This window comes from Leptodactylus fuscus, chromosome 7 (assembly GCF_031893055.1).
Source record: "Leptodactylus fuscus isolate aLepFus1 chromosome 7, aLepFus1.hap2, whole genome shotgun sequence".
In the NCBI taxonomy this organism is placed as follows: domain Eukaryota; kingdom Metazoa; phylum Chordata; class Amphibia; order Anura; family Leptodactylidae; genus Leptodactylus; species Leptodactylus fuscus.
The window spans coordinates 110,649,167-110,673,478 of NC_134271.1; the positions used below are offsets into that span (position 1 = coordinate 110,649,167).

The window sequence follows — 24,312 nt, forward strand, 5'->3', positions numbered from 1 at the left end:
ATGTCTACTGAAGTAGAAAGTGAAGCAGCTGCTGAAACCCCAGCAGATACCCCAGGTGCAAATAATGTAACTACACCAGAGGTGGATATAAGAGAGGAGGTGAGCAATGAAGGTCATTTATACTATTGTTATATATAACTATATAATGTCATAATTCACACCTACAAAACAAGCACAGCAGTTCATATCACACACACAAATGCATACATGTGTGTATATATATGTAAATGTGTGTTTATGTATTTATGTGTATATGTTTACAGGCATACTTGTATTCTTATTATAGATTTATATCGTGCACAGCATGGCACATATTAGAACGATTACAGGTAGCACTCTGTAACCATTGTCAGATTATGATGTTACAATATATTATTATACGCTTTGGTTTTATTCGATACTATTATTCATTCAGGGTTCTGCAAAAAAATCCCCAAATCTCTGAATGACAAGTCTGTGGCAACCAAGGGGTTACATTGCTGGTAGTAAGGCACTCAGGCTGCAGTGCTAAGCATTCTTCTTGTTACTGCTGTGCACACTGCCCCACTGATGAGAGATGTGAAGCACCAATGTGCTGCTATGAGATAAGGCAGACATCCAGGGAATACTACAGACAGCACATAAAACAGAGGCTACCAGCACACAATCCAAAGGACATGTTCAATGCAGAACCTTGCAGGTCGTATTATTTTCCTGCAGGCTTCCCGCCCCTATGTGCCAAACACAATGCGCCGGGGAAAAGCTATGCTAAGTCCAATGACAACAATACTTATCTCTTTGTCAATGCTGCATTGAACGCTTTGCAGGCTTGAGGCTAAAAAACACTGCAGTTCTTCCCTTCACTTGTTTTTTTCACTTATTGTCAGTGAGTTGCAGGGATTCAGACCTTTGCTGCTTTTTACATTAAAAACCTGCAGTTTTCCTTGACCTTATCTCTGCCAGGCTGCGTAACTTCAGTATCTAGCAACCTGTTAAAAGCAGATATGAGTGATGGGAGTTTTAGGCTTGTGGCGAATAAAGTAAAAAGTTAGTATGGGTTAAGCGTGCGTGATATGATCTATATATAGGGTCTTCTTTGAAGCCTGATAATAATGCTAATGATGATGATGCAAGTCTTATCTATTTGCATAGGCATGTGTGACATAATGCTGCTGGTGCAGTCAGCAAATAGACTAGGTTGCAGTTTAAAGAAAGAATCAATGCTCCAAGACTATATAGGGGCAATGTGTTTTATAGATAGTACAATGGTACATTAGTTTATGCCTTAAAAAGGATCAAATCTTAAAATATTAGGAATAGTTTCAATGCCAAGCAAAGTTACTAGTACCTGCAGTCCTTTACTGCCAACATACTGTAGATCTGACATTTAGTTAATACAGTAGGACCTTATCATTATACAGACATGCTCCATAAGGACATATGAAAAATGCTTAAATTATGGAATATTGGGGATAGCATTAATGTCTAGCTAAGTTAGAAGCCCTTGCAGTTCTTTATTGCCAACGTAAATCTGGCATTTAGCTAATGAAAGAGGATCACGCCAATAAATAAGCATGTTCCAAATAGACGTATGAAAAATTGTTAGAATAACGAAACCCCTTTTTAAAAAAAAAAAAAAATCTGATTTTTATCCAGTCATGTTGGTCACCGGCTATGACAACAGTTAATAAGGGTTTTCCTATGAAAGGCATGTCTGACATACTGTATCTATGTGATTTGTCATCATTGGAAATCCAGCTGCTGCATGGCTAATTGTCCTTGTTTTTAGAGGAAAACTGTCACTCACATGTGTTCCCTCATGTGAATAGGACATTTTACTTGTTCTGTATCTCATTTGTATTATATTGGTGAAAACCTACTGTAGATGTACCAGTATCTTTTTGCCTGGTAGAAGGATTAGGTAACCCTATTCTCAGGATCAGTAGGGTTCCCAGCAGTCAGAGCCCCACCGTTTATTCATTTAGAGCACACTAAATTGATAGAAGCTAGGATTCTGCATCAGAAACAAGGCATAATGATATGTAATCCAGTAATGATTGATTTTCCATTTAATCTACCACATAGATATTATGACATATTAGGGGGCATGTTTGTGCAGGGAAAGACTATAAAGTAAAATTGAATTTACAAGTTAAAGCAAGTAATCGATTGCCATTTTCTTAACTCCAAGATTTTGAAATAGTCTAAAAACCTAAAGTGTTTAAAAGATATGATTCACACACAGGGTTGTATCTATAGCCATGTAAAGGTAGCAGTAGCATCAAAGCTCTCTTCTGTATAAGACACCAGTATTAGAAATGGCACAAAGTAGGTGGAGGACTTTTACAGATTTAGCACTAAGACCCAGGAACTTAGAAATCAATTGGACAAGGCTGTAGTTACATTGCATGGCCACTATGAAACAGTGAAGGGGTCACAGCGATCACACAAACAGTGAAGGGTTCATGGCACTCATACAAACAGTGCAAGCTCTAGAAACAGCTGATCAGTGGACATCACAAGTGTCAGATCCCCACTGATCGTAAGGATAGGTCATCAATAAAAAAAAAAGACCAGGACAACCCTTTTAAAGCTAGGAGCCCCACATTGCAAAAATGCCACAATTTGGTCACGGTAGAAGCTCTGCGGCAAAAACGGTGGCCTTTTATAGTACCTGCAAAATGGATGGGATTCTTGCTAATCCTGTCTACACCTTGTAGAAAACTATCCACAGATGAAATGCTGCAATTTCAAAAACTGTTACTGTGTAACTACAAAAAGGCCAATATTTTCCAATAGAGACAGAAGGTCCAAAGAGGAAAACTTTGCAGACTTTCTGTGAAAAGGGCTGCAGAAAAAAACGTGATGCGTTTCTGCTGCGTTCTTTCTCAGTTTTTCAGCTGAGGCTGGCTACGTGGTGCTTTAGTCTAAGATAGGTTTTAAGTTGTGTGTTTCTTTCCAGGAGATATATAGATGATTTTTTTTTTATCTTGGCACTAAAGGCATAAATACTCCTGAGGGCCCCAATTGAATGGATTAGTAGATGTACATGTGGATTGCAGATCCATTAACAGACCCATAGCGAAGAATAAAGTGACAGCACACATCCACATAAATTACTATCCAAACAGGAGGACCATGTTTTTCATTATCAGTGAGAGTCCCATCAACTATACACATTAGATTCATGTTGGCTGATACTGATCATTTTAGGGGGATCCTCTGAAACTCTAATGTATAGGGACCCTTGATGTTTTCTAAAATCAGATATAGGTAAACAGTGATCAAGCATGTGGATTCTCAGCATGCCCATTCCTTTGTGGTTTCAGTAGATAGGCTGCTGTCTAAAGATAACATTAAAATAAACAGGAGAACAAGGCTGTCAAATGTCACATGCAGGGAATGAAAGTGAGCGTTAGGAATATAAAAAAAAACAACAAAGGCAAAAAATAAAAAAATGAGGCATATCAATGTATAGTCATGTTTACTGGGTTGGCAATTCTCAGTTTAGGCTTCGGAGTTGTTCTTGGTGCTGAATCACTAATTGTTAGCTTATTTACAGTACCAGGCAGGATTGGCAGCCAGTTTTGCACATTTAACGTTAAATCATAACTTAAACTTTTGGACAACTTTTGTTTTTCTATCACTATTTGTGTCATTAATACATTTTGTAATATAACTTAACAAATTTGTCCTCCTTTTTGTGAAATCCTGCATTTCTTTATTCTTTCCTGGCTTCTTTAATAAGGGCTATTCCTGCCTCTCATTGTGAACAGAGTACAAGCTTGTGAAAAATGTAGAGAAAATTAGGGTAAAGGACGGGAACTTCTAATAGTTATTTCTTGGGCATTATAAAACATAGAAACTTGCTTTTGGTGTGCTATGAAATAGGATAGTCTAATGAGTATGTATCTATACTATGGAGCAGTGCTGAGCGAAGTGATGAGCAAATGATCACTCATTCAATCCATAACATACTGTTAGGTGGAGTACTAGTAAGGGTCCTTGGCACTGATAAACTGCTAAATCGGCTGCCTACGGACACCAGAAGCTGGAATGATTGATGGAGCCAGAAGCATCTTGGCTCCTATTCAAGAATTTGATCGTTTATCATTTAAAACACCCAGGGGGGAGTGTTTGAGTGATGTCAATAACTTCTGGAATACCTGTTGACCATGTAAGCTTCACATTTTGGACTGAAGATGAACACAATGGAGTTGACTTCCACTTCCAATAATATAATAGAGAGTGCGCAGATTGCAGTGGTATCCATGTCTTTATGCTAAACGTGGTTCAAAAGCCCTTTGATCATGTGAAAGGGCAGCATTACTATAAATAGCATGTCAGGGCCCTTGAGCTGTAAGCTCTGCCATCACCTAGAACAATCCTTAAAAACTTGTCCAACATTTGGAGAGATTTAGATAACAAAAATTTAAAAAGAGTTTTAAAAACTAGTTATAAATTCATTGCTGTTGCAGCACCACTGCTCTGGGGGTGCCATACATCCATGTCACACCCGCAGCCAACCACTGGTATCAGCAATCTTGTGCTGTCCATATTGGCATCACCACTGATACCAGTGGACGTACAGGTCACCGCTGTAGGGAAGCAGGTACTGACAGTGACTACTAGAGCAGCAATGATGGCAGGTGAATAATATTTTATTCTTTCCCTAGCTTCACTTCTTTGAATGCCCTTAGCCATATGTTGGATAGTCCATTCATAAACACTCTTTTACTGAACAATTTTCCTATATTACAGTGTGGCCAAGCAACAGCAGAATGATCAATGACCAAAATAAAGTGGTCTATAAAAGCACTTCAAAATCAATAAAGTTTTATTTGTTCTACACTGCAGGGTAATACTTGAGATGGAGTCCACTGCTAGGCCTTAATATCAGATGAAAATCAATGTGAGAATACACAGGGCAGCTGTGTCCTTTTACACTATAAACACTACGCTCAGAGCCTCTTATGACGTGCTGGATTCTCTGTCTACTAGTCTCAAGGCTACAATCTACAAAGTACTTCGCTCAGCAAAGTAGATCTAGAGGTCAATGAACTTTTTATGATGTCTTCATCGCCACGGACGGCTGAGCATCTCACTCAGGCTGACCTATCGATCACAGGCCGAGCACTCATCTGCCGCACATTACATAGACCAGAATAATTTGCTGAATATTATTTATCAAATACCATCATATACTTAGTACTATAAACTGTATACATACTGTACACTAGCAGTAGATTGTGACATATTGTGCAATGAATTTCAAAATAAACATGAATGGCGCTTATCTTATGCATGTAGATGACGAGTCTGAATTATGGAGAAGTTCTCTATACAGTGCGCGGGGGTGGAAGTGGCCATCTAGGGGCAATGGAAGTGCACAGAGTTTGTTCTCCCACAGGTATAGGGATAAAAACACTGGGGAAGATTTTTAACCCCTTAAGGACCAGGCCATTTTTTGGTTTCGCATTTTCGTTTTTCCCTCCTCACATTTCAAGAGCCATAACTTTTTCATTTTTCAGTTCACAGAGTCACATGATAGCTTATTGTTTGCGGGACAAATTGTACTTTGTAATGGCACCATTCAATATGCTGTGCAATGTACTGGGAAGCTGGAAAAAAATTCAGAATGAGGCGCAATTGGAGAAAAAATGCATTTGCGCCATTTTCTTATGGGTTTAATTTTTACAGCATTCACTGTTTGGTACAAATGACATGTTACCTGTGTTCTACGTGTCAGTACAAACGCGGTGATACCAAATTTATATAGTATTTGAAATTTTTTGATACTTTTAAAAAAATGATAAACTTTGCAAAATAGAAAAAAAAATTTGTGTCATCATGTTCTAACACCTGTAACTTTTTCATATTTCCATGTATGGAGCTGGTTGTGGTGTCTTTTTATGCGGGACAAGATGACGTTTCTATTGATACCATTTGGGGAAAGATCCGATGGTTTGATCACTTTTTATTCAATTTTTTATAGGAGGCAAAGTGTTGAAAAAAACGCTTTTTGGCTGTTTTTATTTTTTTTGCCGCTACGCCGTTCGCAGTACGGGATAAATGTTTTAATATTCTAATAGTTCAGGCATTTTGGAGCGCAGGGATACCTAATATGTTTATGTTTAATGTTCTTTAATTACTTTTATAGCTGATCTAGGGAAAGGGGGGTGATTTGAACTTTTATATTTTTTTTATTTTTTTAATACTTTTAAAAACTTTTTTTTTTCTTCTGTTACATTTATGATCAGACCCCTTAGGTACCTTGAAACCTAGGGGGTCTGATCGCTCATACTATTCACTGCAATACTACAGTACTGCAGTGAATAGCAGAATCCCAGCACTTCTATTAGACGATGCCTCTGGCATCGTCTAATAGATCTAGTGCAGAGACAAGCCTGGAAGCCTTCAATAGGCTTCCGGCTGTCATAGCAACCGATCACCGCCCTCATGTGACGTTCAGGAGGGCGGCGATCGGCAAAACATGGCGGCGCCCATGCCGCCGGCGCCGTTTACACACTGCGGTCACGTTTGACCGCAGTGTGTAAAGGGTTAACAGCAGCGATCGGCTCGGGCACCGACCGCTGCTGTTAGTGGCAGGTCCTGGCTGTATTATACAGCCGGCATCTGCCGTGTATGGAGCGAGCTCAGCGTGTGAGCTCGCTCCATACATCCCCATGCGACCCATGACGTACAGTTACGTCAAGGGTCGCTAAGGGGTTAAAGGTGCACCATATTAGTGTGTCTCTGCCAAATTCATCAACAGGTCTGACATGACATTGTGTTTGAACACTAGCTAGAAAATTGTCACACTAGCAAAAGGGTATTAAAACAATGGCAGACTGCCTGATCTCCACATTGTTTGATATATATTTGCTACACAAGAATATTGGCAAAAATACATTGAAAATGTGACTATTATGTTAAGAAATTGCTATTCATGTAAATTCCTAACCATAAGCATAGGTGGGACTTCAAGGCCTATCTTAAAGAGGACCTTTCATCAGATTGGGCACAGGCAGTTCTATATACTGCTGGAAAGCCGACAGTGCGCTGAATTCAGGCACCATCAGCTTTACCGATCTGTGCCCCGGGTAAAGAGTTATCGGTACCGTAGCTCTTTACAGTCAGAAGGGCATTCCTGACAGTCAGTCAGGAACGTCCTTCTCCACAGCAGCGCCTATCGCGCTGTACTAAGTGAGCGGTGAGGAACACCCCCTCCCTCTGCTCACAGCGCTCGTCTATAGACAAGTATTATCAGGAGGGGAGGAGGCGTTCCTCCCCGCTCACACTGTACAGCGCGATAGGCGCTGCTGTGAAGAAGGACGTACCTGACTGACTGTCAGAAACGCCCTTCTGACTGTAAAGAGCTATGCTACTGGGAACAATAGAGCTTTACCTTTCGGAAAGCCGAAATTCAGCGCACTGTCAGCTTTTCAGCAGTATATAGAACTGCCTGTGCCCAATCTGATGAAAGGTCCTCTTTAAGAACTCATCCCCTTCTCAACAAGTAGCATCCAGAAGATCAGCAGATCACTGCAAGCACAACTGGAGCTCACCAGTGAGTAGCTGTTATTACTAGGGAATCATTTAAGAGGACCTGTCACCAAATCTGAAAACCCTAATGACATATCTCTTATGACACATTGGTTTTTAATTTATCCAAATCCTGTCTGCCATTCCAAAGATATAAGCCACTTTTAGTGTTGATGCAGATTAAGGTCTACTAGCCAAGTGGGCAGTAACACTGTGGTTATGTCATGCAGTGTTACCACCCCCTTGGCTAGTATATTCTAATTTGCATCAACACTTAAAGGGCTTATATCTTTGGAATGGCTGTACAGATATGGATAACCAAAACAACAAAATTCTCAGGGTGACCGGATCTATCAGATGATATATATGATTAGGTTTTTCAGAGTTGGTGACAGGTCCTCTTTATCTGACCAATTATTTCCCCTGCAGCAACTTCTGGGAGAATATAATGTTATGCGCCAGCCTTATACACTGTGTTCCAAATTATTTACACAAATGATATTTTTCTCTGATTTTCCTAAATGGTCAATGCAAATGACAGTCAGTATCATGTTAGAGTATAAATCAAATTTTATGTGTCAAACTTCCCAATTATAACATTTTTTCACAAATTTAAAAAAATCTAAATTCACTTTTCCAAATTATTATGCACAACAGAGGTCCTAAACATTTTATAGGCTGTAAAGAACTGGAAATGGCCATTTGTTGAATTTGCAGCATTAAGAGGTCACATTTACTGAAATTAAAAGCTATTTCAAACAGAAACATGTTAATATTCTTTGATATCACCTTCACAATTCTTGTATCCATTGAACGTGTGGGTTTTTGGATAGCTTCTCTTTGAATGTCTATGTGGGATGTCAAAATGGCCTCCCAGAGCTGCTGTTTTGATGTGACCTGCCTCCCACCCTTATAGATCTTTTGCTTGAGGATACTCCAAAGGTGGTCAGGGGAGGAGTTTCTCTCCTTTTATGCCCATAGCATCCAATGACTAAGAGGTATTTCTTTTCTGTATGAGTCTTACATGATTTTGTTAAGGAAGGCACGTTCTTTTTGTACCATGGAAGAAAGTAGTCAGTTAGAAACTCTACACTCTGTAGAGGTCACTGACATTGCAGCCTTGTTGGAACATAGTGACCATCCACCAACCATCCACTACTCCATCCATCTGGACCACAGCACTTATCAGTAAACAAGACTGATTCAATATTATTCAGGGTTCAGGGTGCTTCCCATAGAGGGCGGCATAACAGAGGCACTGTCTCCCTGTTTACATCTTGGGAGACAGATTTGCATATTCTTCCCATGTTCCCTTGCAGTGGAGCAACTATGGCTGTATAAGTCTCCACACACCTGAGAAGGTGGTCTCTCCTTAAGGAGTGACATTATCCCCATAATCAATATTATTCTTCATGTAGGTCTGTGTCCACTGCACTTTTCTGCTTGTGAGTTTAGGGTTGCCAAACAGTATGTTTATGCACAACTGGAGGAGGATCCTACACCTTGAGGTTCTTGAAAATCCAGATGTACTAGCAGATTCAAATACCTGTTTGCTGTTTTGTTATGGTATTTTAACACCTGCTAATCCAATGAACTTGTCTGGCAGAAACCTTCCTCATTATGCCTTTATCTGCACTATCTGTGCTCTAAATCAGAAACACATCTCTTCACAGTACAACGATCACACTTACTTTTTTGGGAAATACCTTGTCCAAGGCATTGCACTATTTGACATTTTTTCAGCAGCAGATAGATTCTCTCTCTTTCCTATATTGCTTGAAACCTGTGGCCTTCTTAGTAATGTAGAACGTCCTTCTTATGTAGGTTCCCTTAAATTGGGCTCATCTGACAAACTAATAATCACAGGTGTTTGAGATTGATTTCGGTGATCTAAAGACCATCCATGACTTTAAGTGAAAAAAAAATAAAAATGTTATGATACTTAAATATGATTTGCATAATAATTTGGAACACAGTGTAAATGAGTGGCTGACCATGGTATTTAGGAAAGGGATGGGTGCAACAGAGGAATAACTACTCTTACATAGTGCCTCCCACTTTGGCATATCAAATGGGTCCAAAGAGTGACTCCCTGCTCTATGATCTTCATTTACCCTAAGTCTTTATGTTTGCGTAAAAAATATTCACAAGCTGACATGTGAGGAGTATGGCCAGGATACATCTTGATTAATAAATGCGCATATGAAGTGAATGCATAGATACAACTCATCCATTTTTCTGCCTATTTAGGGAAATAAAGCATCCGTAAATGACCTAACGTTGCTCTTTAGTATGTGTCATTATAATGAACACGAAAATTATTCTACAAGGTAATGCCTGCTTCTCATTATATATGACACATAACACCATAAATTGGTGTAAAATGCAAGAAATTGTGCTCATGATGGATGTAATTGCTGTAAGAATTACATGATATCTTAATGTTCAGTGTGCCGTTCTCATGATTCATAGTGATCTCACATGTAGATGAGGGGTCAGCTTGTATATAATGGTTTTTCCCATTATTGTCAGTCATGAATAAATTTACATGAACATTTTCTGGAGAATAAATAGTAGGCATTTGTTTTTAAAAAGGATCTTTCACATCCTCATAGATATGCGATTGAAGGGGGAGGATATTCCGGCCATAGGACTGAAAGCTATTGGCCACAATCTGTACACTTACCGTATATACTCGAGTATAAGACAACTTTTTCAGCACAGTTTTTATGCTGAAAAAGCCCCCCTCGGCTTATACTCGAGTCAGGGTCCACGGAGCACAGAGACATGTAAGGACCTACATAAATTAAATGAAGGGGGAGGTCCTTTAGTGCTACTGCTCTGTGATTGGCTTGTCATATAGGCCACGTGACTGTGATGTCTTCAAAGGTCCTGTAGCCACTAGAATGTAACATCTGCAGATAAGTCAGTGACCATTATGTGCAGGATTCATTGTGTCTTATAGAAGATGTCTGTCGTATGGAGGAGAGGAAGCTGCAGTAAAGTGATAGTAAAACACAGGTACCTGCTGGAGTTATTATCCCTAGTAATGTCAGGCATTTGAGGTTATTAACTTAGTTTCAGTAACACCATGTGCCTCACATTAATAGCAGTTAACCCCATCATGTCCCTCATATTAATTATATTATTATATGTGCCCCATATAAGGGTTACTAATATGTGAGACATATGGGGGTGCTAATAAAGGACCTTAATTATGAAGATACCTCATTATTACCTCCATATTTCCCACATATCAGTAATTCTTATGTGAGGCACACAGGGGGTTAATGTGAGGGACATGATGGGGTTAACTGCTATTACTATTATCCCCATGGAGTTACTAAGCTGTAATGCACATGACCAGACTTTTTATCTACAATGGTGGAATTCCCCCCTAGGCTTATACTTGAGTCAATAAGTTTTCCCAGTTTTTTGTGGTAAAATTAGGGGCCTCGGCTTATATTCAGGTCGGATTATATTCAGGTATATACTCGAGTATATACAGTAACTTTTTAACTTGTTGGACAACTTGTAAACCACAGTACTACTCCTTCCTTAAAAGGATCCTATCATTGGATACCTTTTTTTCCTCCCTAACACGTAGGAATAGCCTTAAGAAAGGCTATTCTTCTCCGACCTTTAGATGTCTTCTCCACGCTGCTGTTCGGTAGAAATCCCGTTTTTCTTCCATATGCAAATGAGTTCTTTCGCAGCGTCCCCAATGCTGCGAGAGAACTCTCCAGCAACACCTCTATCTTCTTCTGGAACACCCTCTCCCTGTGTCTTCTTCCATCCTTGGTTTCAATCTTCTAGGCCTAGGGCAGGGCTGACTGCACATGCCCAGGCCACAAAAAAATGACCGCTGTTATCTGTTATATTGGACAGCAGATGGCTTGCAAAAAGTCCTCCAGGTAGGATTTGTGTCCGGGGTAAAAAAAATGGACACCAGGCGGAGAGGCTGAAAATGCTCATGGGCGGTCACCTTTGAAAACCCATTCAAATTAATGGGTTTTAAAGGCAACCACTCACAAGCCGTCTGCTGTCCAGGTTCCCCAGGGTTTACCACAGACACCCGGGCAGACAACAGCAGCAGTGTGAACGCCGCTTAAGATGCAGAAGCACAAGCACAGATTTTTTTTATTGTAGACTTTTGATGTTTTTTTTTTGTTTTGTTTTGTTTTTAGCAAAATCCAAGAGTGGTCACAAAGGGAATGGGAAATATACTTATACCTTATGCTCAATCCACTCCAGGCTTTAGCTAAAAAAAAAAGAACAAAACCTCAAAATCCGCAACAAAAATAGCTGTGTTTATGCAATGTGGGGCCTCAGACTATATTTGTTTTCCCTTTAGCAGTGGACATCAAGGTCCTGAGCAGCATTTCCCCTTAGCTGAACAGTAGCGTTGAGCTGATCTTGAGATTTCAGGATCGATTTTAAAATCCGATTTCCGATCATTTTCCAGCCAATGCTGATCGCGATTGTGACATTTGCTTGATCGCCCATTGGAATCCAATCGTTCCCGATCGCTCAACCCTAATTGTATATTATATATACAGTAAGGTTGAGCCGATCTTGAGATTTCAAAATCTGATTTTCGATCATTTTCCAGCCAATCCTGATCGCGTTCGTGAAATTTTCTCGATCGCCGATCGGGATCCGATCTTTTCCCATCCCGATCACTCAACCCTACTGAACAGTCCTAATAGAGTGTTAAAGGGATTTTCCCATCTCCCTGTTTCAGCAGTCTGCCTGCAGTCTCTTTTCACTTCCTGTATTTCTCCCCCCTTCCCTCTTGCTAAACAGGCCTAAGAAGTATTACAATACTTACGCAGATCAGATAATATGCATGTTTGTCGAGAACAGACTCAGTGTTATTTGTGCATTTACTTACAGAGATAACAAACAAGGCTTTATCAGAAGACTGCAATTATCTGAACGATTGTCCTGCCAGCAAGAGCAGTGATTGACGTCACTTGTCCTATAGGTCCATGGTTATAGCAACGCTGTGTAGACAATGTAAGGAATAAGTTCAAATAGCAGGCAAACAAAGCGGCATTTCTAAAGCAATATAGTTAGGAAAAGTCTTCAATTTACATAAGCTACCATTATAGATAGGATCCTTGAGATAGGACAACCCCTTTTAAAAAAAAAAAAAAAGTGGTTCACTTTTAATTTTGTCAATTGGCAAAAATAAACTATTAGAACTTCTATTTTGAAAGCATTTTATTGGCAGTATTTTCCACACCTGCCTAAAACTACTGCACTGTACTATATTATATGTGACATGGTGAATCCTGTATTTTACCCATAGAGACTGAAACGTCAGCAATAACCAGTGTGTGCCAGCTGCTCATCACCAGCAAGCATTGTCCACTGTATGTATTCTGTCAGCACTAGCTGATGCCCTGTCAGCATTCGCTATGCCACTTTGACAAAATTAATGCTGTCCGCTAGCTGTTAGCTGTATGCCATGTCACTTTAGTTTACAAACAGATCTCAAGAAATCAGGTTGCAATGCCCAAAATTTGCTCAAACAAGACTTTTTGTACTGGGTACAGTATGTCAATTCTTCATCTTCTCAATTACAGATAAAGAAGAACTCTAGTAAAAACTATAGATTGCCATGTGAATTTTCACCAATATTTGTGGTGGCTGATGCCATTGGTTCTGTCTCTTGTACGTTTCTAACTGAGAATCTGCAGAACCTGCCTGACACTACCTAAAAGATGGAAACCCTATCTGCTTAAAAAGGGGTTACAGGTGGAAACCCCATAGACTATAATGGGATCTGTTGGGTTTCCACCCAGTTTCCACCGATTTTTTTTTTTTTTTTACTGAAATCAGTGTAGAGAAAAGTCTTGCAAGTTGGACTTTCCTCTCTGTCGATTTTAAGTGGAATCGAGGACCAAGTACCCAAATGCTAGTGTGGACCTAACGTAAGTTGTTCTTTAGCATCTATTCAGGATTGTACAGGGTGACAAGTACAGATCTTCAGAATCTTCTATATCATGTCACTGAATATCCGACAGGTTGCTTGCTATTTCCTGTAGGATGTCATTATGCTGCTGGGTTTAAGTGCTGCAAACTGGTGACCCCATTCCAATCCTTTGTCATTTTCAGCAGAAACTGATAGTATTAAGTTGGCGTCACACTGCCATTTTATATAATGTTTATTAATAGACACTAAGGCTAATTCTGAATGCAGCAAATCACAGCTAAAAAAAATGTGCTATATCCCCCCATGTCCCTCCTATGTTGGTTTTGGGTATAGGTATGTTTTTAACCCTCTTCCTTATTTTATGTTTCTGCTGACTTCATCTGTTTAGCAGTATTCTTGTTCTATACGTTTGTCACGTTACATTTTTGTATTTAACATTCTGCATTTTTCAAAAAACGTGTGCGTTTTTCAAAATGTAACTTTTCCGCTTCTGCAACATTTTTTTCTGCATTTGCCAAACCGGCTGTGTTTCTGCAATTTGGAGTCTTAGCCTAAAGACAGATGCCGACATCCGTCTGTATTCACCCCCATATAAAAAAATAAATGACAGAAGCTTTCAGTACGTTGCAGAATTTTTTTCTTCCATCACAAAAGTAAACAAACATGGAAGAAAGTGTGTGTCATGTTTACAGACGGAAGGGGAGCCATCCATGTCCATTACTCTGCTACAGTTAATGACAATTGCTGTCAATCTATGATGGATGACAGCAACTGACTATAATAAAGATAGTGTGAACATACCTTTATTCTGCCAGAGATGAGACATGACTCTTTTCCGGCAATTCCCAGCACTTTTCAAGTGTTGAAGGAGAATAAAGATGATATGTTCACTTATAATGGATATACTGCAGATTTTCCATCCAGATTTATAGGCAAGAAGTCTGCAGTGCAAAATGGATGAGTTGTTAAGAAATCTCATCATTACACTGTAAAAAATATTCTGTATGGAAATTGACATTTGGTTTGGACTGAAAACCTGCAGTCTATCGTTTCTTTCTGTATATCGGCAGCAAATCTGTAACAAAATAAGGATGTAATATTACATATATTGCCCAGAATATTCAGAAAAAAGTAAGACTAATATAAGATAAAATAGCTTATTAGTAAGTACATTCCTATAGCACACAAATAAAATAGACATACTTACCTTGTTTGAATCTTCTAAGGGCTTCCTGTGATATAGAGTGGGAAAGTGGGAGAAGAGCTCTGGGACAGCTACAGAAGTGGTAAAGGGCCAGTAATGGAGGAACTGGGGAAGAATGAAGGGAGTAGTGGTCCTCTGACTATACAAGATGGCCAGCAGAGGAGGAAGGAAGTGGAGGGATAACAAGGAAGAGGAAAAGAAGGTGGAGAGAAGTGAAGGGAGAGAGTAAGAAAGAGGCAATGACTCAAAGGGGTTGTCCCATCACAAGGATCCTATCTATACTGCTGGTTAATGTGGATTTAAGATTTGTCCTAAATACATTGCTTCAGCAAAACTGCTTTGTTTGTCCACTATCTTACTTTATTCAATTCGTTGACACAGCCCTTGACTTATCTGCTCAAAAGTCAAGTGATGTATCTGCTGCTCTCAGGGGGAGGGAGGAGGTGCTAAGTGCACGGAGCGAGCCTGTGTTTCTAGCTATTCCTGTGTCTACACCACATGACCTAGCTTCCTGCTTTCAGATAGGGGAGAGGAGCTGCTTTCATTTCTTCTGTTATCCCAGTTATCAGGCTAGCTAATTCAATTGTGTTCATTATGGCAGAGACAGGCAGTCTCTGTATGTAACACAGAATGGAGTTGCTCCTGCCTGTACTTCATAGTCTAATATTGTGCATATAGTGTTTAAGGACCTTTGATGACATCACAGGCCCTTCAGCCGCCCCATAGGATCACGCTATGTGTTGGGCGGAGCTACACTCTAATTTGGGGGTTGGTCTAAACAGCAGGTTGCATGTGAAACCCTGCCCACCAAATGATGCAAGAAACCAGGAAGAAAGAAGATTTTACAGCAGTGAAGACTGGTGAGTATGCAACATGGGAATACCCCTTTAACAACGGAGTGCCCACCAATGAACAAAACAAGCAGCAGAAGCTAACTAATTAATATGCATAAGCGCATGCGCAGGGTTCAGTACAAAAAAATACCGAACATTAATGGGGCTATTAAAGATAAAACACTAGCACCAGCTAGATGAGTAGTTTACCAACCATGTGGATTCCCTAATAGAGTCTGTGCCATGCTATTTCACTTCAGCTCACATCAGTATTCAATAGACAACTCAATAGATTATATTTACTGGTGATTTTTTTTATTTTACTTTGTGGGAAATACATTGTAAGCGTGATATTAATTATCGCCTAAATGTATGTATTTCTGTGTGTTTCGTTTTTTGTTCTCTGTAATTCCATTTTTTCCAACGCTAAGAGAATGTGACATAAGCTGTCATGTAACCCTTCTCTGCGTGATTCTGAGATGTGTTGAGGACAAGCTTCACAGGTTCAGCTGTTCATGCTGTGCCACTGACCAGGGCACATAACTGTTTCACAAGTGTATTCGCAGATTTCAGCCGCCAAGGAGTCAGTTTATGCCACCAATTCCTATACCACTTAACAAGTTCATCTTAGTAAAAGATTTACTGAACACTTTATACCAACAACTACATGTGCAATGTGGAATATCCTGCAAAATGCACTAAGACAACCCCTTTCCATTATGGCCTATTTGGTCATATGGACATCATATAGGGCACATCCTAACAATATTCAGTAACACTGTAGCATAGGAATACCCCAAAAAGTACTTAGCAGTTTCTCTGTATTTTTGAACAAGACGATGTAACTTCTTTGCCCGTTTAGGCCTCTGCGCCATCCTCCGGTCGCACGCTTTAGCTTCAGTCATTCAGGTTCATTTTTGATGCTTTGCACTTGTAGCTCAGCTGAGGATTTGTTGCTGTGTGTCAGTCTAGCCAGTGCTCCAGTTTCTTTGGTCATTTTGGAGTTAACGTAGTAGATTTTGATTGACATTCCTCCTGGCCAATCAAGTCTAGGGTGGAGTTCTTTATATACTTTATCAGCCCTAATGTTTTCTATTGCCTTTCTGTGTGTGCTAGCTCTATCCTGTATGCTGCTTATATTAATATCTCTGTCCCTTGGCTTTTTCTTGTGAATACTCTCTTGGATTCTGATTCTGTACTTTGCTACTCAACCGGATCTGACCCCCTTGGCTAGCCTGACCACCCAATTGTTGTAGTTTGTCTTGTCTGTGTTCTGTGTTCTCACTCACATCATAGGAAGGGACTGTCGCCCAATTGTCCTCTACCGTCTAGGGCAGTTTAGACAAATAGGCAGGGACTGGGTTGGGTTCAGTATTAGGACTCACTGTCCCTGTCATCCCCCTTCCTTCTAGGCTCCAGGCAATCTTAAAAAAAAAAGCTGCCATCTACAATTCCTTAAAGTGGTTGTCTGGCGGAAATTTATTTTTTCCAAATGATAGCTTATTTTCAATATTAATAACTGTGTAATATACTGTCATTAAAAATTCCAACACTATACATGACTATTTTGCACCTTTCTAGCAAGGAACCATCTCTCTCATCACAGGACTGTAACCTTCCAACACTTCTACACTACTACTAAGATGCCTCTAAATATTTCAGACAATTTTATAATATGTCTCTGTTGGGTCTTGAGCCCAGAATCTCTGGTTTGCAAAGCAATAACATTGTAAGGACCTTACTAGAGGGAGGATTTTCCCAGACTAAAGTCTTGGTAGTAATGTTCTTCTTTACAGGTACAAAATACTGGTATGAAGAGATGTACCTCGGAGTACTGGTACCTTACAAAAATATGGGTTACTTTCTGTTGTTTCTTGTATGCAGCAGAGCTGACTATAACTTATTATGTAGTACAGATGAGTTTGTCACATATTGTACAGCTGAGTTTAGCAGATGCATTAGAACGGTGTGTATCTGATGATGTCATAGACCTCTGTTTCTAATATATTCTGAAAGAAGTAAGAAAGAATAAAGCTACCTTACATTCTTCCAATGATCAAGCATTTTCAAATTGAAAGAGATCCAAATTCAGGTGTATGGCTCCAGAGGCCTGAAATATAATCCCTTCTAGCTCTTATCTGCTGCTAGATGTAATCTTCCATTTCACCTCCATGTTTCAATGCAAGGGAATAAAACCATAATGCAGACCAGCTTTTAACTTTAGAAGAAGTAAAGGCTGAGGTTTATCATTCTCATGAACAAGCGTAAATCATAGGCCTATAGGATAAAGTAAAAAAATCCCTTAAAAGTTCATGTGGGGAACATGCGGTTTGGTACCACTTGAGTTTCCCCTGGGACCCAGAAGAAGCCAGGCCAGGCAAAATCTAGTCAAGCCGAGTATCACATGCTGCAGAGCTAACTATGTCTGATGATATAGTGGATATGGTACCACTGCATTTCAGATATTGTATAGCTATGTGTATCTGCATAATTTGCAGCTTTCTCATTTTTCTTTTTTTCTGGCATTTCTAAGATATTGGCATACAGAGATACACTATTATATGGACAACATTATGCCTTCTAGCTACATGATACACCTACAAGAGATTTTATGATATCTCATTCTAAATCCATAGGTATTCTATGGTTGGTTCTCCTTTTGCAGCTAAAACAGTGTCCACACTTTTGGAGAAGGGCCCTCCGCAAACTGTCCCCACAAAGTTGGAAGCATAAAACTGTCCAAAATGTTTTGGTATGTGGAAGCATAAAGATTTCCTATCACTGGAAGTAAATGCCTTAGTACAACTACAAAAAATCTGATTCATAGCATTATAGCATTATTCTTGGTACTGATGTTAAATGTCAGGTGAGATTTGGAGCTCTGCAGTCATTGAGTCAGCAAAACGTTGGCAACTTGTACTCACTATGCCTCTCAGTACCCAGTGCCCCTGTTCTGTAACTTTGTGATTTGCCACTTTGTGGCTGAGTTGCTGCAGTTCCACAACACGCTTTTCCTCAACAACTCTCTTTTAAATGATGGTGAGATTTTTATAGTGAATAATAATAATAAAATATTTTATTTATATAGCACCAACATATTCCGCAGCACTGTACAATTTGTAGGGTTCAAATACAGACAAGAAGATACAATACAAAGAAATAGTCACTTGACACATTGGGATTGTGAGCACTGTTCACAAGAGCTTTCAATCTATGACGTAGCAGGTATGGCATCGGAGGTAGCATTACTTATACAATGGTTAGACAATTTTGTAATAGAGGTTACTGTCATTACACAAACATAAAACTGTATGAGCCATACCAGCCATATCCTTTAACATGCAGATGGTGCCTGGACATATAAAGTTAGCCTGAAACAGCATCATATCGTATGGGGTAATGGGGGAGCATGAGCAAAGAAGGGTTCATTTTAGGGATTCTAGTTACAGTACAGAAGGGTTTACATTAGGAATTGCAATAGGCCTGTCTTAAAAGATGTGTCTTTAGTTTGTGCTTGAAGCTGTAGAAATTGGGAGTTAATCTGATTGTCCGGGATAGAGCATTCCAGAGAAGTGGTGCAACTCGGGAAGAGCCTTGTATATGAGCGTGGGAGGTTCTGATAATAGAGGATGTAAGTGTTAGGTCATTATGTGAACGGAGAGCACGGGTTGGGCGAAAATGTATGGAGGTGCAGAATTATGGAGAGCCTTGTGGATGAGAGTGATAAGTTTATATTGTATTCTGTAATGAATATGCAGCCGATGTAGTGACTGGCACAGACCAGATGTATTGATGTAACATCTAGACAGATAGATAAGATGATAATAGATTGTAGAGGGCAGAGTTTAGTAAGGGGAAGACCGATTAGTAAGGAGTTACAGTAGTCAAGGAGAAAGTGAATCAGAGCAACAATAAGTGTCTTTAATGTATCTCTGACAGGGAAAAGGGTGTATTCTGGAGATGGAGATGGAGATGACACGAGCATACAAGTGATTGGATGTGGGGGGTGAAGGAAAGATCTGAGTCAAACACAACCTCGAGGCAGTGGGCATGCTGCCTAGGAGTTATAGCAAGGCCGGAGACTGCAATGGATATATCAGGGACAGATCTATTAGGTGGTGGAAATAGCAGTAGTTCAGTCTTAGAGAGATTTAGTTTCAGATAGAGCAAAGACATGATATTTGAAACAGCAGAGAAACAGTCACTGATGTTCTGTATTTTTGCAGGCGTGATGTCACGGGAAGATGTGTACAATTGGGTGTCATCAGCATAAAGATGGTACTGGAAGACAGATCTGGTGATGATTTGTCCAATGGGGTCTGTGTAGAGAGACAAGAGCAGGGGGCCTAGGACCGAGCCCTGAGGAATCCCAACAGCAAGGGAATGAGGGGAAGAAACAGAGCCCACAAATGATACACTGAAAGTGCGGTCTGAGAGATAAGAGGAGAACCAAGAGAGCGCAGTGTCCTTGATACCAACTGAGCGGAGCATAGTGAGGAAGAGTTAATTGTCAACAGTGTAAAATGCTGTGGAGAGGTCCAGAAGAATAAGAAGAGAGAAGTCACCATTGGATTTAGCCCTCAGGAGATCATTGGAGATTTTTGTGAGGGCCATTTCAGTGGAGTGCCGAGTGCGGAAGCCAGATTTTAAGGGGTCAAGAAAAGAGTTAGCAGAGAGAGAGCAGATGAAACAAGAATAGACCAGGCGTTCCAAGATTTTGGAGATGAAGGGGAGGTTAGAGATGGGTAGCAGTTAGCAGACAGTTAGCAGCACAGGATGTGTCAAGGGAGGGTTTTTTCAATAGCGAGATTATGACAGCATGTTTGAAAGAGGATGGTAAAATTCCAGAAGAGAGAGAGAGGTTAAATATTTTAGTAAGGTAAGTTGTGACAGCAGGAGTCAGAGATTGGAGAAGGTGTGAGGGGAAGGGGTCACTACTGCAGGTTGTAGGGCGAGATGAAGAAAGTATCTGAGATACTTCCTTTTCAGTAATAGGGTCAAAAGATGAGAATGGACAGTCTGAAGTGTGGTTGGTGAGGGGATAAGTGCCACCTGAGGATTGTGCAGTTATTTCCTGACTGATCTTATCAATTTTTTCATGGAAATAAGTGGCCAGGTCATCTGCACTAAGGTCTGTCAATGGCGCCTGCACCTTGGGTGTGAGTAAGGAGTGAAAATTTTCAAAAAGCCTTTTAGGGTTACAGGAGAGAAAAGAGATGAGGGCAGTGAAATAGGCTTGTTTGGCGAGGTAAAGGGCAGAACTATATGTTTTAAGCATAAATTTGAAGTGGAAGAAATCTGCAGATGTACGTGATTTTCTCCAGAGACGTTCAGCACACCTAGAGCATCATTGAAGAAAACATGTCTGTGGCGTGTGCCAAGGTTGCTGCTGTTGAAAAAGAAGCATGCTGCCAAGAAAGATGGAGCAAAAATGTCATGTTAGGTGTTGAATTTTGTTATTTATTTTTTTTAAATCAGATAATTTTTATTGTCACCAAAACTGATTTTCCATTTTCGTACAAGAAAAAAAAAAGTATGAACTGTACGACAACAAAACAAACAAGAAAAACAAATACAATGTGTAGGTGAAGAAAGTCGACTCTAGAGTGCATATTATTCCAGCATGACATCTGACCCCTGTATCAAAAGGAATCAATACAATAAACAATGTAAAAGAAAAGAGGAAATAAGTACATGGTCCAGTAGTATGGTACATAACAAAGGCAGGCAGTAGAATGCAGTATGCACCCGGGGTGGATCAATGGTCCAGCACATCAAGGTCTCCCAGAGGGCAAAGCTGAGGGCACTCAAGTAGAACATCCTGTAGGTCAAGAGGGCTCAAGAGCACAGCACAGACTCATTATTGTAGAAGACATACTGGGGGTACTCAGCCAAGGACCCCAAATCCTCTAAACTGTAGTAGTAGCATTATGCTTGATGTATACTGCTTTTTTATAATCTAATGATGGAGTTCAGTATGTTAGAAAAATGTTTACATTGCAAAGAACTATCATTTGGAAACAATCTTTTACATGGGATAACCTGTTTAAAGTCATTTTTCTACAAATTGTTCTTAGACATAAGACCCATTTGGTGGCCAATCATGTAAGACATTTCACTTAGCAAAGCGATATTCTTCAAATCATGAGAAACAATCAGCAATATAAAAAAATTAGAAACATAAAACAGTGATTTTCAACCAGTGTGCCGCGGCACACTAGTGTGCCGCGACACATGGTCGGGTGTGCCGCGGGGAAAGTTCCCCAAACTATGGTGCCCCTTGTGTTTTGTTCCCCGGCAATGTGCAGCGATGCGCAGTCACAACTTCTTACAGTGTAGGTCCTACACTGTAGGAAGTTGTGACTGCGCATGCGGCCCTTTACGGGCATATCTGCGGCCCGCACAAGTCTCCAACTTTGACAGGGTTCCCGGCACCTTCCGTGTCGTTTCACACTGTCAGCTACACTGCAGCTGACAGTGCGAAACAACGTCCTGCGCTGCCCGCGGCTTCCCTACAGGGTGTGACGGCGGAGTCTCCACTCACAGTGCTAACCCCGAGCGGCATCCCTGGGAGATAGACAGGAAAAGCCGCCCGCCTATCGGCTGGAGGGGGTGGGACCACAGACGCGTAGACGCGGGAAAGGATTTCAGAGACACCACTGTCCTAGAGATAGCTGCGGGTATGGCTGTGACTCTGTGAGAACATTTACACAGAGAGATAGAATGAGTGTGACATTACACTGTGGGGGTCACAATGATGGGATTTTATATTTTGGGGGCACAGCAAGGGTGAAATTATATTGTAGGGACCACAATGAGGGGATATTATACTGGGGGGGGGCACAATGAGAAGAACATTATACTGTGTGGGGACAACAAGGGGGACATGATAGTGTATTGTCACTAAAGGGGTATTATACAATTCCACCATTCCACTAAAGGGGTATTATACAATTCCACCATTCCTGCCAGGATATCCCTTTTGTGTTCATCGAAACAGGCCCAGGTTTCACACTGAGTGAGTATAAATACATTTTGAATCTATATTATTAACTATATGTATAATATGTACTGTTTTAGTGTCATTTTGTGCCATTTTGGTTGGTGGTGTGTCCTGGGATTTTTTAAGTGTAAAAAGTGTGCCGCGGCTCAAAAAAGGTTGAAAATCACTGACCTAAAAGAATGAATATAAAAAACAATTACCGAAAGTCATATGAAAGAGGTAAGTATATAATAATTTCTTAAGCGCAACTATCTATTCTTTCATCTGAAATGTTGTAGACTATTGTATACTTTTATAAATGTTTTGTACTTTTTTATACTTTTCTATTGATGCTTCAATGTTCTATTCTCACTTGTCCTTCTCTGTTTTCCAGCAACGTCCTGAGAAGCAGTCATTGAGTGCCTCTATGTGTCGGGATTCTCACTGGAAATGTCTCCTTCTCTCCATCCTTATGTTTGTTTGCCTTTGTGCCGTCACCTGGTGCCAGGTTACAAGCGTTACCAAGCTCAGTTTTGACAGCTCACTGAAAGGAAGGTCCATGATATACCATGGTAGTCCTTGCTCAGATGGCTATGTCTATATTCCCCTGGCTTTCCTAGCAATGTTATATGTAGTGTACCTGGTGGAATGCTGGCATTGTCACACCAAAAGTGAACTTCAACATAAAGCTGATATTAGTAGTGTTTATGATCAGATACAGCGGATGCGCCAAGCTACGCCTTGCATTTGGTGGAAGGCTATTAGTTATCACTTTGTTAGACGCACTAGACAGGTCACTCGCTACCGTCATGGTGATGCCTATACAACTACTCAGGTCTACCATGAGCGGGTTAACACTCATGTGGCTGAAGCAGAGTTTGAATACTCACACTGTGGAATAAAGGACATTTCCAAAGAGTTGTTAGATCTGGATCGCCATCCAGCCACCAGATTAAAGTTCACCAAGTGCTTCAGCTTTGCCAACCTGGAATCAGAAAACTCATATCTCACGCAACGTGCCAGGTTCTTCACAGAGATTGAAGGCCTAGATGACTACATGGAAGCAAGGGAAGGGATGCAATTAAAAAATGTGGATTTTAAAGAATTGGTAATTGCCTATGTAAACCTAGAACGCTTACCATGGTATGTATCACACTATGCTTTCTGGGCGGCTGCTGTGCTCATGTTGTCCTGGCCATTAAGGGTTTTTATTGAATATAGGACTGCCCATGTTCATTATCATATCGAGAAACTCTTAGGGATGGACTACACACCTGAAGCAGTGGCAGAGGAGCCCATATACAGATTTAGAATGCCACGTGTCAGCACCCTGGACAGTACAGAACTGGAATGGCATATTTGTACCAACCGCCAATTGATTCCTAGCTATTCTGAGGCAGTGCTGATGGACCTAACAGATGCGTCACTATGCAATGGCTACTCTGCTTGTGGTTACAATGGTGTCTTGCGTGGGTGTGAAGGTTGCAACAGGGCATCCAGTAGTTCATCAATCTTTTCACGCCATGCTATGCACAGCTGCAGTGGAGGGCGATCTCACCTCTCTCTTAGTACCAGCCGTTTCTCCCTATGCCAGCTACATGGATCTCACAGGACAGGCCTTTGGAGGAGCCGCAGCAGTAGCTTAGCGGAGCGTGTTTGTCAGGAAGACCGATGCTGCTCCTATTCTAGCCAACTAGCAATCAATGAAAATCCACCCACATACCACGACGCCCGTTTTTTCCCTGTGCTCATAGTACATCGCCAGGAAGGATGCAGAACCAGAAACTTCTGTATACACCGCTCTTCCTGCATGGAAACCTCCTTGTGA

At 40.6% G+C, this 24,312-nt stretch overlaps 1 protein-coding gene across 1 annotated transcript; it reads left to right on the forward strand.

Annotated features, from left to right (window-relative positions):
* Positions 1 to 24,312, forward strand: LOC142212803 (transmembrane protein 151B). Its single transcript, XM_075280853.1, has 2 exons — positions 1 to 99; positions 22,879 to 24,312. Exons 1-2 carry the CDS (start codon positions 1 to 3, stop codon positions 24,310 to 24,312), a joined length of 1,533 nt encoding a protein of 510 aa, XP_075136954.1.